Source organism: Eurytemora carolleeae, unplaced genomic scaffold (genome assembly GCF_000591075.1).
Source record: "Eurytemora carolleeae unplaced genomic scaffold, Eaff_2.0 scaffold271, whole genome shotgun sequence".
Classification (NCBI taxonomy): Eukaryota; Metazoa; Arthropoda; class Copepoda; order Calanoida; family Temoridae; genus Eurytemora; species Eurytemora carolleeae.
Window position 1 is genome coordinate 44,267 of NW_019396164.1, and position 19,908 is coordinate 64,174.

The 19,908-nt window shown below is 32.8% G+C and overlaps 2 protein-coding genes across 6 annotated transcripts in view; one reads left to right on the top strand and one right to left on the bottom strand.

Moving 5' to 3' along the window:
* The first annotated feature begins 47 nt into the window (after nt 1-47).
* LOC111696926 (uncharacterized) lies at nt 48-11,831 on the top strand. The gene is made up of 11 exons (XM_023466716.1): nt 48-184; nt 751-830; nt 3,275-3,366; nt 4,343-4,434; nt 6,259-6,341; nt 7,172-7,254; nt 7,453-7,542; nt 9,804-9,899; nt 10,829-11,005; nt 11,064-11,215; nt 11,721-11,831. The coding sequence occupies exons 1-11, from the start codon at nt 147-149 to the stop codon at nt 11,761-11,763; spliced, it is 1,026 nt and encodes a 341-aa protein (XP_023322484.1). The 5' UTR covers nt 48-146; the 3' UTR covers nt 11,764-11,831.
* Nucleotides 11,832-15,187: 3,356 nt separating this feature from the next.
* The window catches only part of LOC111696918 (ubiquitin-conjugating enzyme E2 R2), a 9,851-nt gene continuing 5,130 nt past the window's right edge, over nt 15,188-19,908 (bottom strand). Inside the window, exons 4-7 of one of the 5 annotated variants that reach the window (XR_002764189.1) lie at nt 19,082-19,165; nt 18,050-18,206; nt 16,631-16,748; nt 15,188-15,497 (exon numbers count right to left, since the gene is read on the bottom strand). Coding sequence is in view for 1 of the 5 variants with exons in the window: in XM_023466705.1 (XP_023322473.1) it covers nt 16,743-16,748; nt 18,050-18,206; nt 19,082-19,165 (247 nt within the window). In the remaining 4 variants the exon portion in view is untranslated. Of the gene's footprint in view, nt 16,205-16,630; nt 16,749-18,049; nt 18,207-19,081; nt 19,166-19,908 lie in introns of all 5 variants that reach the window. The other 4 variants (XR_002764188.1, XR_002764187.1, XM_023466705.1 and 1 more) reach the window with 4 other exon arrangements.

The window sequence follows — 19,908 nt, forward strand, 5'->3', positions numbered from 1 at the left end:
GGGTCACTTGAAATTACGCTTACAGTATTTTTAAGATTGATTTGTTTATAGTTTTATTTCATCAAAAAATCAAGTCTAACTTTTGAAAATTTCCCTAAAATGTTTGGTTTGGTTTTGAACCTGCGTAGCGTGAAGCAGAAACTAGGATGAATCTTCTAGATTCAGAAATCGGAGAGAAAATCAGGGAAATATTAAATAAAACATGAGATTAAAAGACGACTTTGAACAGCTGCAAACATCATTATCCTCTTCAATTCTTTGTTTAAATTTGTTAAACAAAAATGGTCTCTTGCCACCATTGAAGTCAGTATTTGCCGATAAAAAAACGAAATGTCCATGCTCAAAAGACCTTATAAGAGACGCAACTGGGTATTTTTTTAAAGGGGGGGGGGGTGGAAATTTTTGTTGCGCAGCTTTAGTTTTAAGGCGTAAATTTTTCCTATTTTCTGAACCTATTTTCTGAACCTATTTTCTGAACCTATTTTCTGAACCTATTTTCTGCCAATTTTCAGAAATAATAAATCGAGAGAAAGAAAGAAACTGAGTTTTTGCCATAAACTCAAATTTTCAAATTCTTAAAGCTTTACAACCTTTGATATTTCAAACTATAAATTCTGTTAGTTAGTTTAAAATATCAAAATTGTAAATCATTGGGTTACAAAGATATAAGGTTCTGAAAATTTGAGTTAGTGGCAAAGACTCAATTCCTTTCTATAAATAAAAAGTTGTTTCATTGAAATTAATACTTAGAGTTGAGATCGATAAATTGAGAGAAGATTTAGGATCACAACTTAGCAATGCAAACCAAACCTCATCTAGTCGGGAGTCAGGTACTCTTGCATCTTTGTATCATTGTAACCCTGTCTTCCAAATATCTAAAAAGTTAATTGTCAATCTATCTGTTAGGAGATACACCTGGAACCCCGTATATATTTTTCTTCGAATAAATAGTGTACTACATTTTGTAGAAGGAATGTTAACTACTCAGATATAATGATTGTTTATATTATTCCCAAAAATTGCAGAATCACTTTTTGTTATCACATATATTGGGGTTTCTGGTAAATCTTCCTTGCACAGAAATATGTTTACCATTATTTCCAGTTTGAAAGATAACATTGCAGTACGATACATGAACATATTTGCTTATTTTGACCAAGTGTCTGAGACTGCGTATATACACAATGTACACAGGTTTTTGAGCAACTCTTAAATATCAATCTGAAGTGGGTTTTGATCATCTAGTATTCTCCGATCTCAATATCTATCCATTTCTGAATATATATATATATTTGTATCCCCGTATCTCTCCATCTCTGAATACATATATATATATATATTTGTATCCCTGTATCTCTATATTTGTGCATCCCATGATGTATCTCTCCATCTCTGAATATATATATATATATATATATATATTTGTATCCCCGTATCTCTATATTTGTGTTTCCCATGATGTATCTCTCCATCTCTGAATATATATACTTGTATCCCCGTATCTCTGTATTTATGCATCCCATGATGTATTTATCTCTTTGTAATGCTGTACTTCCCGAGGCCGAATTTAAAGAATTTGAGCTCAAATACTGTTGGTTCCACTTAAAATTGTATTAAATTTTTCAAGATTTAAGCTGGCACTGAATTGAAACCGGTTTTTGGGGGATTTGTGACCCGGCTTAAATTCATTAAATTCGGACACTATATATGTATTAATATCGTATACGCAATAAGCAATAAGCATGGCTGGTCACCCATTTGATGTTAGGTACTTTCCCAAAGGATTTTTCCCTAGTGGCAACTTCGCAAGATTATCTGTCCAAGTGGCAACTTCCCGAGTCTGTCCTAGCCGCAGCGCTCGGCACACAGCCTATTCTAGCCGCGGCGCTCGGCCCCCTAGTCCATCCTAGCCACAGCGCTCGACCCCCCAATTGCACACTTGGGAAGTTGACACTTGGGAAATTGTCTCTTGGGAAGTCAGCCTTTGAAAAACGCCTTTGGGAAAGTACCTAACACCAAGGATTTTCAGTGTTTAAATGTTATTTCTTACTTCTTAAACGTTTATTAATTTTTAATAACAGGTATGTATAGACATCGGATATTGGAGAGGACGTACCGATGTGTAAACTTTCTTGAAGTTTATTAATTTCTAATAACTGTTATGTCTAGATACAGTTTAAAATTAATATTCTCACTATACATCTTCATCTTCCACTTCTTCTTCTCATTAGTCTGTTTCTCTTTTAATCTTCTTATAATATTGCACTTTAAAGTTTTCCACGGGGCAGGGACCGTCAGTAGACATCGGATATTGGAGAGGACGGACCGATGTGTAAACTTTTTTGAACTTTATTAATTTCTAATAACTGTTATGTCTAGATACAGTTTAAAATTAATATTCTCACCATACATCTTCATCTTCCGCTTCTTCTTCTCATTAGTCTGTTTCTCTTTTAAATCTTCTTATATTATTGCACTTTAAAGTTTTCCACGGGGCAGGGATCGTCAGTAGACATCGGATAATGGAGTGTAGGACGTACCAATGTGTAAACTTAAAGAACCAATAACAGGGATGTCTAGATATGTCTACCTTTGCTTATAAAAAGCAATGTAGAAAATATTAGAATTAAAGACGGTGTCAATTCCACATTTTTGATAAGATAAAGGTTTCAAGGGTGCCGTTGTAAATCGGGAAATGTTATCCTTGAAACTACACTTGCAGTCCCTCTAAGGGGTTTTAATTAAGTATGCATAACGGAAATTAATGGCTTTTTACTTAGGGTTGCCAAGGCAGCTCTATCGCACTTTGTATATTTTACAGGCCAATTTGTCATAGGAAGCCTTGGTTAAAATAATGAATGGTTTGCATACAACTTTTACGTAGCCTAAACATGTTTGGAATAGCGTGGAATACCATGCTTTTTTACCCCCCTTGTATACACGGTGCTGTCAGAGTTTGAAATTTAATTGATTTTTTATTTTAGTTAAACTTGTAAAATTTTTTCGCAAACTTTTCAACTTTACAGAAAACCATTAAGATAGATGAAGTTTTAGGTTTAACTCAGGTGATGGGGGAAGAATTTTTTTTTCATGTTAAATAGTTAAAAATGGCATTTTAGAGCGAATTTTTACAGCGGAAGTTTGGAATATGATTATATATGTATAGTAAATTTAGAAAAGTCATATTTCAGATTTGATCACAGAAATGACAACAAGGATTTCCTTTTTATAATCATGAACTGTTCATGTTCGAAATTTATGAGCATATTTTCAGAGGTTCGTGATGAACTGCGTGAATTGAGTTCTGAACTAAGAACATTGTTCGGTAAAATGGAAACTATCTCCACACAACTCGAAGATGTTCAGGTTAAATAATTTCTAGATTTTTCTAAAATACGATCAAATTTGATATAATTCATACCAAAGACAAAGATAGACAATCAGGCAACTGATAAAAAAATCTGACATAAGATGTAAATAAAAGTTTGAATATGACTACGTACAATCAGATGCGCAGCTTGTATTCTATACCACCTTGTGCAGTGTATGTACATGTTGATTAGTATATTCCAGATGAAGATGTACTGTACAGTGTAAAGTCTAAGTCATAGATATACAAGAATTTCTTGTATATCTATGGCCTATGTAAATGCTGTTAACCATATTCCAGAAGAAGATGTATTGTACAGTGTAAAGTCCATGTACATGTTGTTAACCATATTCCAGAAGAAGATGAATTGTACAGTGTAAAGTCCATGTACATGTTGTTAACTATATTCCAGAAGAAGATGTATTGTACAGTGTAAAGTCCATGTACATGTTGTTAACTCTACTTCAGAAGAAGATGTATTGTACAGTGTAAAGTCCATGTACATGTTGTTAACTATATTTCAGGAGAAGATGTATTGTACAGTGTAAAGTCCATGTACATGTTGTTCACTATATTTCAGAAGAAGATGAATTGTACAGTGTAAAGTCCATGTACATGTTGTTAACTATATTTCAGGAGAAGATGTATTGTACAATGTAAAGTCCATGTACATGTTGTTAACTATATTTCAGGAGAAGATGTATTGTACAGTGTAAAGTCCATGTACATGTTGTTAACTATATTTCAGGAGAAGATGTACTGTACAGTGTAAAGTCCATGTACATGTTGTTAACTATATTTCAGAAGAAGATGTATTGTACAGTGTAAAGTCCATGTACATGTTGTTAACTACATTTCAGGAGAAGATGTATTGTACAGTGTAAAGTCCATGTACATGTTGTTAACTATATTTCAGGAGAAGATGTATTGTACAGTGTAAAGTCCATGTACATGTTGTTAACTATATTTCAGGAGAAGATGTATGATTTCGAGCAGAATAAGAGAAATAATCTGATCTTTTACGGGCTGTACCAAGAATTTAAAGAAAATCAGGAAACCCTTAGGTAAACAGACCCAGCTTACATGGTGTTGCATAATTTTTCAAAAAAGCAGGACAAATTTGTATAAACAGTGTTCCAAAAAAGCAGGACAAATTTGTAGGAACAGTGTCCCAAAAAAGAAAAGAAAAGCATGAAAAACCGAAATACACATGGTATCAGAAAAAGATGATATAAAACTGCAGATATCATATCAATATCTGAATTGTTGGTAAAAAAAAAACATATTTTCCAACTGTTTTCAGTCCGTGCTATGTTCAAGTAGACTACATACAGGGTGTCCCAATAAATATGGGAATTATGTCTTACAATTTAGACTGTTAGTTCTTATCAAAGACGATATCGAATTCATCATGCTCTCAATTCCCATATTTATTGAGACACCCTGTGCTGAGTACTTATTTGTCTTAAATATCAGTCTCTCTGAAGTGAGCTTGAATCAAAAAGAAAAATGATGAACTTCTGTAGAGAATGAAGACGAAGTTTAAAAACAAATGTTAAGTTCAGCAACTATTTTTACTTCAGAATAAAATTTAAATTTATTTTAGAAAATTCGTTTTGAAAAGTACTCGAATTTTTAAAATTGCTTTGATCCCAGCAAACTTGAAAATTAAAGTTAGATGTATATACTTATATTAAAGGTTTATGGATTAATCAAAATTTATTTATGCTTTAAACAATGTAGGAATTTGAAGATTTGTAATGAAGAATTCCATCGTTGAAATGTATTTACTAATGTTAAATTGCTGTCACCAGAAATAAAATCTCATACGTTATTTCTATGGACAAATCAAATTTGCATATCTATCAAAGATCTGTGTACATTTATATCTGATAAGTTGATTAATGTCGTTATATGTGCAATCTATCTTTATCTATGGTTATTTCCAGCAAAAAATTATTGGTTTAAAAATCATAGGTTTACAACCCGGTGTCGTAAACCAATTTGATCTTTAAATTTTTAGTTCTGTTAGAAATATTGAAGGTTAACAACTTCAGGGTGCAAAGATATTAGGATTAGAAAAACGAGTTCATTATTTTCCTCCATTTTCTTCCATGATTAAAAGATTCCTACTTAGTTCTAAACATTTCAAGGTTTTAACCATATTTTCAAAGATTCTATTGCGAACTAGATCCATATAGAAGATCACATTTTTTTAGATTTTGCCCTTTCTCAAATTACAAATTCATTAAAAGCTGAAAACATGAATAACAATTTAAACAATGCTTTTTCAAATAAAAGAATTAATATGTTTCTTTAAAAATGTTTTAATTTACAATTTTCTTTTCATTTATATTCTCTAATGAAAATTTTAATCAAATTGCCAAAATTAACTTTGTGATGCATTTTTTTCAACTTGCAAAACAATTCTTTACAAGTTAAGGAAAACATGCTTTTTGATGAAGTTTTAGTTTTCATCGCTCACTGTGACCTAAACAGAAGATGTTCAAATTCATGAGAAATTACTGGAACGCCTTTGTGATCTTTTAGCTCCTCTAATTTTGATCTTAAGCAAAGTTTTCAATTTTATTTACAATTTACTTTAGTTTGACGTGAGCAGGTGGAAAAACACATCTTTTTCATGTGATTTTATAAAAGTTAAATTCTAATTTAAATCCATGTTAAAACAAAAATTTCTAGGTTCCAAAGTAATTTATTTAAATAAATTACAAAATTGATGGAGATATTGCTTAAATAGTTCATTTCAATTCATTATTTTCTGGTTTAAATACACGTTTAAAATCCAAAAATCAGAATAATAAAATCAAAATAAATTCAGGATCTTTGTGTTGATTTTTTTCTTTTGAAATTATTAACTATTTTTGCAGGCAAAAAATTGTCAGTTTATTGAAGCAAGATTTGAATATTAGACGCGATCTACCAATTGTCAAAGCAACGAGAATATACACAGGTATCAAGAACAATTGGTCTAATCAACATTTATTAGAGAATATACACAGGTATCAAGAACAATTGGTCTAATCAACATTTATTAGAGAATATACACAGGTATCAAGAACAATTGGTCTAATCAACATTTATTAGAGTAAGTTTTTGGGAAGGTTGTATAATAAGGTTCTTTACTCTCGATGCACTCAAATGTCGTCTCAAAAGATAGATAGATAATAACCCAATATGACGTCACTCTCGCCTCTGTAATCAGTGACGTCATATTGTGTTTTTCTCTATTTACCTTAGGAGACGACATTTTCCGTACCTTCTATATATAAATTTGGCTTGTCTGTTTGTTTGTTTGTCTGTTTGTTTGTTTGTATCCAATAAACGTCAAAACGGCTGAACCGATCGGGCCCAAATTTTTTGTGGGACATCACGTGACCACAGGGAAGGTTTATGAATGATAGAAATTTAAATCATGTGTTTTAAAGATTTTTAATTTTGTAAAAAAATTTAAATTCTTGAAAATCCGCGAATTTTTTTTTAAAAATCCGCAAAAATTTTTTCCTCTTTGTTTTAAAATGTAAACAAAAAAAGAACATGTTCACAATTTAAATAGATGATGGGCGCGAAGCGCCTTAAAAGCCTAGAAAGAAGGGCGCGAAGCGCCTTGAATTTCTAGTATATATATGTTTTTTAAACTGTTCACAGTTGTGTACAAAATATGTATTGTAGATCATACTTTATTTGCGGAATTTAGGAAACTCAGAATATTTTGGGATGGAGGAAATATGATCTTTTCATTTTTCAAAGTTTACTCCTCATGTTTATCGTTTCCCCCTGTAGGTCCAGAAGTCCAAGGGACCCGACCTGTTCTTGTAACATTCGAAAACTTTAAGGATAGAGAGGATGTTCTAAAAAATTCCAAGGTTGGTCTTAAAAATTTAAAAGTTTAAAAACATGAATAGTGAATCTCTAAGATTAGCTTACCCTAAACGATAAGCAAGTTTTTTTTTTCTTCACTGGATATGCAATGGTTATTTTGACAGATAATATTGTCAAATACATACTAATAAATTGGTATATTTAAAAACAATGAAAAAATCTGGTTTTTTCTTTCTTGTCAGGTACTGAAAAAATCAGCTGTAACCGTAACAGAAGACTTGTCTAAGAGAACTAGAGAAAGCAGACAAGAGCTACGGAGGTTTATGAGACAGGTTAGTTCATATCTAATATAGACAAGAGCTACGGAGGTTTATGAGACAGGTTAGTTCATGTCTAAAATAGACAAGAGCTACAGAGGCCTATGGAACAAATTAGTTCATGTCTAAAAAAGACAAGAGCTAAAGAGGTTTATGAAACAGGTTAGTTCTTGTCTAATATAGACAAGAGCTACAGGGTTTATGGAACAGGTTAGTTATATTCATGTCTGAAATAGACAAGAGCTACAGAGGTTTATGAAACAGGTAAGTTCATGTCTAGTATAGACAAGAGCTACAGAGGTTTATGATACAGGTTAGTTCATGTCTAATATAGACAAGAGTTACCGAGGATTATTAGACAGGTTAGTTCATATCTAATATAGACAAGAGCTACGGAGATTTATGAGACAGGTTAGTTCATATCTAATATAGACAAGAGCTACGGAGGTTTATGAGACAGGTTAGTTCATGTCTAAAATAGACAAGAGCTACAAAGGCCTATTGAACAGATTAGTTCATGTCTAAAAAAGACAAGAGCTAAAGAGGTTTATGAAACAGGTTAGTTCTTGTCTAATATAGACAAGAGCAACAGGGTTTATGGAACAGGTTAGTTATATTCATGTCTGAAATAGACAAGAGCTACAGAGGTTTATGAAACAGGTTAGTTCATGTCTAGTATAGACAAGAGCTACAGAGGTTTATGATACAGGTTAGTTCATGTCTAATATAGACAAGAGTTACCGAGGTTTATGAGACAGGTTAGTTCATATCTAATATAGACAAGAGCTACGGAGATTTATGAGACAGGTTAGTTCATGTCTAATATAGACAAGAGCTACGGAGGTTTATGAGACAGGTTAGTTCATGTCTAATATAGACAAGAGCTACAGAGGCCTATGGAACAGATTAGTTCATGTCTAAAAAAGACAAGAGCTAAAGAGGTATATGAAACAGGTTAGTTCTTGTCTAATATAGACAAGAGCTACAGGGTTTATGGAACAGGTTACTTATATTCATGTCTAATATAGACAAAAGCTACGGAGGTTTATGAGACAGGTTAGTTCATGTCTAATATAGACAAGAGCTACGGAGGTTTATGAGACAGGTTTGTTCATGTCTAATATAGACAAGAGCTACGGAGGTTTATGAAACAGGTTTGTTCATGTCTAATATAGACAAGAGCTACGGAGGTTTATGAGACAGGTTTGTTCATGTCTAATATAGACAAGAGCTACGGATGTTTATGAGACAGGTTAGTTCATGTCTAAAATAGACAAGAGCTAAAGAGGTATATGAAACAGGTTAGTTCTTGTCTAATATAGACAAGAGCTACAGGGTTTATGGAACAGGTTAGTTATATTCATGTCTGAAATAAACAAGAGCTACAGAGGTTTATGAAACAGGTTAGTTCATGTCTAGTATAGACAAGAGCTACAGAGGTTTATGATACAGGTTAGTTCATGTCTAATATAGACAAGAGCTACCGAGGTTTATGAGACAGGTTAGTTCATGTATAAAAATAGACAAGAGCTGTTTTCAGGACTAAACAGGATCAGAAATTTATAACACCGGTTAGAGGTTCATTAGACAGATATTAGATTAGAGGTTCATTATACAAATTAGAAGTTCATAAGACAGATCAGAGGTCTATGAGATAGATGAGAGGTTTAAAGATAGATCAGAGGTATATAAGACAGATCAGAGGTTTTAAAATAAATCAGAGGTTAATAAGACAGATCAAAGGTTTATAAGATAAATCAGAGGTTTATAAGATATAGAGCAGAGGTATAAAAGATAGATCAGAGGTTTATAATATAGATCAGAGGTTTGTGAGATAAATCAGAGGTTTGTGAGATAAATCAGAGGTTTATAAGATGGAGTACAGGTATTAAAGATAGATCAGAGGTTTATAAGATAGATCAGAGGTATATAAGACAGATCAGAGGTTTATAAGATAGATCAGAGGTTTATGAGGTATAGAGCAGAGGTATAAAAGATAAATCAGAGGTTTATAAGATATATCAGAGGTTTATAAGATGGAGTAGAGGTATAAAAGATAGATCAGAAGTTTATATAATAGATCAGAGGTGTATAAGACAGAACAGAGGTTTTTAAGATAGATCAGAAGTATATAAGATAGATAGAGGTTTATAAGATAGATCGAGGTTTATAAGACAGATCAGAGGTTTATAAGACAAAACAGAACAGAATAAAGAAGAAAACCCCTGAACGAGTATGTAGACTGGAATATAATAAATTCTACTATGATTATGTAGATAAAGAAGAAAGCCCCTGAACGAGTATGCAGACTGGAATATGATAAACTCTACCTAGATCATAAAATATATGTTTGGAATGATATACGCGGCCAGGTCAGAAATATTACAGGGTTAGCCACAAAGGGTGAGTCTGTTAAGACGACCTTAAAATCTTTAAATATGAATAGCATGATTGAATTAAGTCTACTGACTTTGATATAGTCTTTTAATGACTTCTTTCGTTTAGAAAAAAAAACAAGTTTATAGTTGAAGGGAATCATAAATAAAAACTATAGTATAAATTCCGTACAGTCGTCTTATCTTTTGTGGGTAACCCTGTACGCAAACAAAAACACACACAGTCATAATCAGAAAGACCCGGAATTAATTTATAATTAATCAATAATCAGACGACTTTACAATCTATTTTACAAATTTGATTAATGAAACGAAAATAACAAAATAGTCCTAGTACTGCCAATTCCAAAATGTGGTCTGCCTTTATTTTGTGTTGAATTTTACCAGAGATATATACATAAAGTCGTCTGAATAATTGTCAAATATTCCGGGTCTTTCTGATTATGACTGTATTTTGTGAATTTTATATATTTTAATCCCTTAACCTACAGGGTGTCCCACGAAACATGACAGATGGTTTTAAATGTCTTCCTCTGCATAAAATATTAGAAATTACAGACTAAAGTTTATTTCGTGAGCAAAATCTTTACTCAAATATATTTTACTTTGAAATCAATTTTACTATAAAATGACTGCCATTTTATATTTCTTATTAATGACAAAGAACTCTACTCTCCTAAATATAAAAACCGGATCAAATTTTTTTCGAGACAATCGATATCGAGATACATGTATATTAAAGATTCAATACTTCTCGATAAAAAGAAAAATATCTGTACAAAGCGAAGAGTACTGCGAAACAAAATAAAGTGTTTTGAATAGTTATTATGAAAATGAGTTAATAGCGCTTCCGGAAGATGTCAGTCTTAAAGTTGACCGGTCCAGATATTCTTTCTTTTCTCCAGGTCGTTGAAATCTCCGAGGTTGAGAAGGTTCAAGATTCAGGTTTCAGATCCAACTCCGCTGCTCCTCCCAGGGGAGGTTTAGCCCGAGGGTTGAGCCTATCCTCTCCTAATGTATCCGGGGACCCAGATCTTCTGGATAGAATCAGAGGACTAGAGAGACAGATACAGATACAGCAGGTATTCCGTTGCCAGTCCCTTGAAAACTGAAAAAAATTACTTAAACGTTTTTTTAAAGAGCATTATCAGTGAACAAAGGCAGCAGATAGCAACTACAGGAGACGGTGCAGCTTCTATAGGAATGGCAGCTGTTGAAGAAGCAGCTAACGTGGGAAAAGCAGTTGAGGATGAGCAGCAAATAAACGGGATAATATCCTCAGATGAAAAAAGGTATTATTCCAAACAATTTCAAAATCATTGAAGAATATCATAATTTCGACAATATTAGCTCAAATCAAAGTGTTAAGAAATGGTCACAGTGATTCTTCTTTCTTACGACTTTGTGTAAACACCACTTTTAATCATAAATTATCAAATATCCAAGAGCATTTATCCCCCTTCACATATACTTCAAGGTAGTTATTCTATCCTGCGCGTGAGCTATTATAAAGAATAATTTAGCTTAAAAACGAGCAATTTAAAATTACGAACATTTTGTTCACAATTATGCGCAGAATTCTTTAATATCTAACATTCTATAATTGTTCATGATTAATTTTTTTTTGGACAAACTCAAAATGTTGAGGGTTTAGGCCACTGTAATGTACAGTCCAGTCTGAACTACCTAATGTATAGTTGACCCTGAGCACGTGTTAAGCAACAAATGTAACCTGGCAAGATCACAGTGAGCTAGGCCAATATAGGTTTCTATGAATATATTTCATGCATTTACTAGGTGTACAGATTCCCCAGAGGGGGTTCAGAATGGAGAAGAATAACATTTTACATCACTGATTTTGTAAAAGAATACCGATTTTAGAATTGAATAAACATTTTAAAAAGTCCATTTTTATGAATGTTCCTAATTTCCTATTTTTGGTTGGGGGGGGGGGGGNTGATCCCAATCATAAATACAAAATATTGATCCCAATCATAAATACAAAATATTGATCCCAATCATAAATACAAAATATTGATCCCAATCATAAATACAAAATATTGATCCCAATCATAAATACAAAATATTGATCCCAATCATAAATACAAAATATTGATCCCAATCATAAATACAAAATATTGATCCCAATCATAAATACAAAATATTGATCCCAATCATAAATACAAAATATTGATCCCAATCATAAATACAAAATTTCCGTCATTTTTTTCTTGTCTAGTTTTCATGAGCCGACACTTGTGACTTGATTTACCAGTCAGAGATAAGGAAGGTTTCTTTTATCAATCTTGACACTTGCTTATATTTTGTGTTTGAAATGAAAAAGATTTGGTAAATATTTTGCGGTTAAGATCCTAATTCCTATCCTCACTGAACTGGGCAGAATGAGGTTATATTTATGTGACGCGTTACTCGTGAGGCTACCCCAACGAGGTTATAGTGTATAGTGTGATGATGTACGCTAATTCTTTACTAATATAGGCCATAAACTTTACCAAGAGCGTACTGCATATTTGTTTTTTATAAGTTGATTCTGGCCTAACCTACATAGTATATCAATATTAGTAAACAGTTTACGATTACGATTACGATTTTCGGGACTATTCAGAAAATTAAAAAAAAATTAATCATTTTGAAAAATTGGATAAGGTTAATATAAGAATTTTCTTGTGGAAAATACTAGTTTTTTCGAGTATTATTGTTTTATGTTGGCGTTAAAGCTTGGAGATAATCTAACATAATATTCCGGACGCTCTGTATGAGAGCAGGGAATTTATTCAGTAAATATTAGAAGTTCAATGTTCTTTTCTCAATCTATTGAAGAAATGGAGTAATATGAGTGAAAACATATTAGATTCTAATCCGTCGCTGAATTTACTTTACTTTGTCGTAACTCTTGACTTTGCTCTCTAAGATCTAAATTTTCAAAGGGATTTACGAACCTTTTAGTCAGAAAATCTCACCATTGACATTACTATTGTGTACTTTCCTACGCGCGGTACCCAAGGAGTATGAAATAGAAGGGAGATATAACTGACGCGGTCCGTCCTACCGCCCCCTACCATATGATATGCTTTGCAGAGGGCAATGAATGTAAGGCAAGGAAAGTCATTTCAGTGGTCTACGAATTTTTGTACTGCAGTGTACTGTCTTTGGGCTCTAATTTAAACACAAGAGTAGGGGTGTCACAGCCTGACATGGGATCCATCTTTCAAATAAAAAATCAATGATTTATTCTGGTCATAGGAATTTATAACATAAATTATCAAAATTAAAAAAAAACTTTAAGTTATTCCATTGTAATATTTTACTAAGGTTGTGGAAAAACTTCTGCATTTTTAATTATTTAACAATTAGACCCAATAAATGTACAAATTGGATCACAACGTCTTTTTTGTTGAAAAAAATCTCAAGAACAGAAATAAACTATCAACTATAAACTATATTATGGTCGTTTTTGGGTAAGGAATTCTCCATTGAACCCCCCTCCTCGAATACTGAACGAACACTGATGCATCTATTATTGTTTACAAATTCCCCCAAAGAGAACTGGTTTCAATATGTACACATAGTATACACAACCGTAATTGACTTTCCTTGCCTTACATTCTTGGCAGAGGGTACTTTGAATAAGAAATATTTGTCTGATGTAAAATTACCGCGTATACAATAACCTATTCTGAATATTTCTTATACAAATGGAGTACCGGCTGCAAAGCATGTCTATTGTCTAATCATATGGTACGGCGGGCCGCGTCACCGTCTCCCTTCTATTTCATACTCCTTGGCGGTAACAATGGGGATAAAAACTTAAATTCTTTGGCTTCTCTATTATTGTGTCACACCTGGGATTCAATATATTTTTGACACAAATCTTATTCATATTAAAACCTCGAGATCGATCAAAGGTGTGACTCAATTCCCTGGTTTGTTGTCAATCCCAGCTGTAAAGGTAACAAAAGCCTCTTGTACCTCTTGAGGTTTCTTATAAAATATTTCTTCTTATGCAGAGTCTTATTTAAACTATTTTGCAACTGCCAAATTTTATCCGTCTCTCATAAAGAGCAGGGGAGCCAGGCGGCCTTGAGCCACAACTATTTTCTCTTTGATGCCACAAGTTAGCCTTTTTCGTCTTTCGCAGCTAGACCACACCAGTGCTCAGGATCATTTAATTTTGATCCGGATCTGGAATCCGCACTGGAAAAAATTAATCCGGATCCAGAATATGAAAATTGGATTTTTTAAACAAAATTAAACTTTACAAATTCTTCTTTTATTTTCTTATTTTTATGCTACTAGTAAACAATTCAACAAAAAGATTTTTTTTTGATAATCTTCCGTTTTTAACAGCTCAGATTTGAGTTTTAAGAGTAAAATTTTTTTTTGCATTTCTTGATTAATATTTTGCCCCGTGGATCCCCATATTTTTGCGGATCCATATCCAGGAAGTCAAAATGTTGCGGAACCTCAGCACTGCCCACAACTTGTTCGCTCCGTTCATGTCACATTTAAGGTCTTATGTTTTTAGCAATGCATGAATGATAGTTTTTAGAAGAAAATCAAATGTTCTTAGTGTTTTTCAAAACTCTAGCCAACGTCTAGAAATCTTGATTTAAAAAGTTTGACTGTGAATAATAATGATTTCTTTTACTGTCAAGTGAAGCACTTATTTTTTCCTCCCAGTTCTCCGCCTCCCTAAAATGTTCCAACTTTTAATTCAGATTGAAGTAAAACTAAATGTTTGAAGGGTGCTCCAAGCCAAAAAATTTATAAAGAAAACAACTAAAGGACTAAAATTCTTCGAACTTTAGATTGCAACGTATTTCAAAAACTCGACACTTTCAATCTTGAATTAAAATCATGATATTCTAATGAACATTATTCTAACAATGCTGTATATCCAGCAAGAATATGCGTATCTACGGATCCGCTTCAAGGACTTCAAGTAGCACAAAATCCACCAAAACCTGTTAAAAAATGTTGCATCAAAAATGAGAGATAGAACTTTCGAATCTCTAAATGTTTCATCAAGTTCAAGCATAAAATCAAGGAAAGGGAAAAAATTAAGACATATTTTCATTTCTTCAAAAATCAGTACATCGTTAAGCGTTAAGGACCTGGATCGGGATCCATTTTTTACAAATTGGATCCTAAGCACTAAATTTAAAGAAATAAGAGCGTGGAAGGGAAACATATTTGTATATCAATGGCCGCCTGCCTTCCCAACTCTCTCAACAAACAATAAGCAAGTTTTCTTCTAATTTCTATTTCGTCATTCTTCAGCCTTAAAAACAATCAGTTCTTTTAAATATTACAAAAATTACACATTTAGCAAGAGTTAGACTTAATCTTAACACAAATAGTCGTCAAAGGTGAAACCGTGAAGGTGCTGTAAAATCAATTACACATCTATTTCTTTATTTGTAGATTTAGATTGATGGAAACGAAAACTGGACGTATAAAGATTAAATGCCAATTATCTTGATTTAAAAAAAATATGTGGATAGGATTCAGCAACTAGCGTAAAACGAAACTTTGCTACATTGTGATGAACAGCTACAAATATACATATCTTACTAATAAACTTTTACGATACGTGTTCAATAAATAATAAGCATATAAACCTAGACACGTGTTATACAAGGATGAATAGATGAATGGATGCATGTGATGGGTAAATACTTTAGTTTACATTATATTTAAAATCCAGAAAGAACAAAAAAGTAAGAATGAACGAACAATGTCTTGAATCAGCAGCAATAAACATCAGCTTTTTTGTTTTGATTCGAGACCAGTTCGTAAAAGTCTAACTCAGAGCAGAGCAAAATATGTAGCTTTATTTGTTCTCAAAGGTTTAAGCACAATTGTGCTGAGAAATAAATATATTCTACCAATATTTTCAAATTATCTAAAAATTTATATTATTCATAAATAATACTGACTAAAATATACAGTGACGTTAACCCTCAGATAAGAAAATCTTAATATTTGGGTAGAATATATTGATCCCTGAATGAGTATATGTTTATGCATACGCATAGAGAATGACGCAATTCTTTTAAACTCGTCACAAATTTAATGCGTAGAATGTTGAGATTAAAAATAAAAGAGAAAGAGATTTAATCACATGAACGGTTATCTTCAACATTTTGGTCTAAGAGCGGTCAGAAAACAGTCCAATGTATTATTAGTCTGAGCAGGAGTTTAATGAGATTAATGAAGAGAGTAGGAAACTAATGACTAATCCACCAATGATGAATGTGCTAATGACCCACCAGACCCAGTTAATTATTCAGTATAGGAGGCTGGTGAGCCTAGTTGACCTGAGTGAGCTTAATTAGCCAAGAGATAATTAGGCAAATGCAAGTCCTAATCAGCCATAGATGCCTTGTCCAGCACTCAAAAGCTATTTTAGTTCAATTATATTACCCCGAGGTTTCCGGGTGTGTTTAATCAGCTGAAATGGAATGATTCGCTAGATATCGATAGGGCTGAATTAGCTGATTTAGACTGAAACAGCTAAATCGGACTGAGTCAGCTAATTTGGACTGCATCAGCTAGATAGGACTGAAACAACTAAATCGGACTGAGTGAGCTAATTTAGACTGCATCAACTAGATAGGACTGCATCAGCTATATAGGACTGAAACAGCTAGATAGGACTGAAATAGCTCACTGAAATAGCTCACCAAAATTAATCTGTAATTAACTGGGATTAACGGGTATAAAATAATCTGCAGTAAGAATGCACTATTGCCTAATTTTCAGTTTGAATTTTCATCAAGATTCCGTCACCTCTACTTAAACCTGAAAACAGAATAATTAGAGAAATACGATAGAAAATAATAAAACAAGGTTCAAGGACCTGAAGTTTCAAGTGAAAGTCGAATTTCCGATTCACAACGATACCTTCAGAAGCATTTGTCTGATCGAGTATGATTTAGGAATACAAACTTAAGTGGAACCAACCATATTTGAGCCGCGACTTAAATTTAAACCGCGGCTCAAATTCTTTAAATTGGGCCTTAGAGCTGGTAACTTTTGTGTGAATACTCGAACTCATAATCCCGATAGTTTGATCTGTATATCCACGGTGGACACTTTTAACTTGAGGATCAATGGTTAATCTCTTGAGATCAGTTATCCCTTCAGGGTACATTAACACTGCGGATATCAAATAAAAATTTAATTTATCTAAATATTAACAAAAGATCGAGATCAAGGACCAAATGAGTTGCGCATTTTTGCTGCAGGAAAACAACGTTACAAAGACATTACCTTTAATTTACAAAGACAGTTCCTTTAACTTCCAAAGACAGTTCCTTTAATTTATTTGTCTTTTTATCGGCGCAGGGCATCTACCCATTTCCTCATTTTAACTCAATTCCTTCAGCGAGTAAAAATGACGAATGTTAATTTTACAACATGTAAAACACAGCTACTGGTCAGGGTTGAATTGTGTTAAATGGAAAAATCGAACGCTAGATTAAAGTCAGGAAACAAATAAAGGGGATGGTGGAGTTGGCACATTTGATGTAGGGGGGGGGGGGCTGCCTTCATTTTTGGTTCAAATCTTCCAATTTTTTGGCTGCANCCCCCCCCCCTACATCAAATGTGCCAACTCCACCATCCCCTTTAGAAAAATTTCCCTTAATGGGTTTAATAATTTAATAACAAGTTTTTAACTTTTTCATTATGTTCAACTTGTCGAACAATGGACAGAAGATTGCGGTATTGTGGAAATATTAAGAAATAAAAAAGTTTGAAAGTGAGAGAAAAGTTCATAATAAATCTCACGGGGTGTGAATCAGCTAGAAAAGAGAATCATACGCAAGAAAATTAAATGAGGCGACCTAGAAACATAATTAATACTAATAGCATAGAAAGAAGTTAAATCTTTGAATTAAAATTTTCTTATTCCTATATCTTTGCAATCTGAAGGTGTGAACATATGATATTTAAAACTTGTGACTATTTGATTTAACAGAATTCATAGTTTGAAATATCTAAGGTCTACGCCATTGTGATGCAAAGATACAGGAATTAGAAATTCAGATTGTGGCAAAGACAAAGATTTAATTCTTTCTTATTTTGTAAATTTTCTATACCTTTCCAGTCCCAGAATCGTCCGTGTCGTCGGCAGCTTCGTCTTCCTCCTCGTCATAATCGTCATAGTCGTCATCAAGATCGTAGTCGTCGTCGTAGAAATCAGTCATGTCGATGTTCTCCTGAGTTGGGGGTTTTGCCTTCGGCTTGAGACAATACCTGAAAACGTACAAAATTAGTTTTTATAAATAATTAAGACGAGATTAATTAACTAATAAAGTAACGGAACGACTTTTTATTAACTTAAATTTTAATTTCCTCATATCTTGGCAATCTGAACTCAGCGATATCAAATAGTCAGAACTTGAAATATTACAGTGTAAAACCACCAGGTAAACAAAATATAGGACTAAGAAAATTAGAGTTTTTGAGTAAGTGTCCAGTTCCCCCGATAAAAAATATTGGTAGAGGTTGTGTCAAAAAACGGATTTCATACCTTTATTAAAAAACATAAAACCTCAAAGTGGGAATTAAAATCGAAATAAAAACATCACGCTTGACTTCATAATTTCACATGTTTACTCAAGTGAGGAAAGTAGAAATATTTATTTAACAGTATTTTCCCTTTACCCTCAGAAAATTGACGAATATCTAAGATAAGAGTAAAAAGACATTAATGGATATGGTAGCGAGGAGAGAAGGAGGGATATAAAATAAAACATAAATATTATAGAATTCAACCAGGCAGACATATTGAACACAGTTTACAGGGACACAGTAAATCTTTAAACTGCAAAGATAGAAAGATAGATTGCCATGTAGATAGATAGACGGACTAGTTATTAAATATGGACGTTACGTTAAAACGTTTTCTAAAAAAATAAAATATTATAAAATATAAACTATATACAAATGTGGCGAAAGATAATCGATGACTGTAGGTTGTTATATCTGAATGATTTGTTTGAAATTAAATTGATTTTTTACGGTTTAAGTTGTATGTTGCATTTTTCTGAATTTAAGGCTAATTTTATTACCTTCAACCCCAATAAAGTGACATCTTTGTTTCCCGGATTTCAATAAAATTGACTTACTTGATGATATTCTCGTACTCCTTGTCCCGACCCTTGCTCTCCTTCCACCGCCGGTACATCACGCTGGCGTCCACATTTGCGGGACTAAACAAAAATAAACATAACAACGGCCAACGATCTCTCCCATAAGCGTGTTATCTGACATCTTTAATCGAAAAGGTTTGCTAGAGATGTAAATTGGAAGTTCAGATAATAAACATTAAAAACTTGAAAATTTTTAAAGAAAATAAAAAAACTTCAACTTAAAACAGGTTAGAGTAAGCATTGACACACCTCCATTTAAGCTCGCCAAAACAATTTTATCTCTTTTAAATACAGGTTTTAATAAACACATGTAGATTGTAAATAAAGAAGCTTTAGAGCGAAAATAAATGGTATAAACATCGTTGTATTTTTTCTTTTTAAAAAATAAATATTACATTTTATTTCAGAGAGCCTTCATTTTAAGTTGTTGATCGTCGAACCAAAAATCAGTGCGTTTTCTTTAAAAATCGCGGATTTGTGCAACACAGACAATGAAGGAAATTAAGAGAATTAAAATCTTTTCAAGAAAGAAAATACGATAATATCTTCCTCATAGTTAACTCGAAAAAAGCTTAAGGGTACCCCCTGGTTCGAAATTTGATACGTATCATTTAAAGCTAAATCTGAGTCATCAGAGGATTTTTTTTTTTATGAAATAAATTCAATCTTTACCCCTACATTTAAAACAGTTTCGATAAGGATTTTCAATCATATTGAAACAAAATTTAATTTAATTTTTTTTTTCAGTATTAGCTCATTTTAAACTGCGCATCATGCATTTTACAACACCCCCCCCCTCCCCC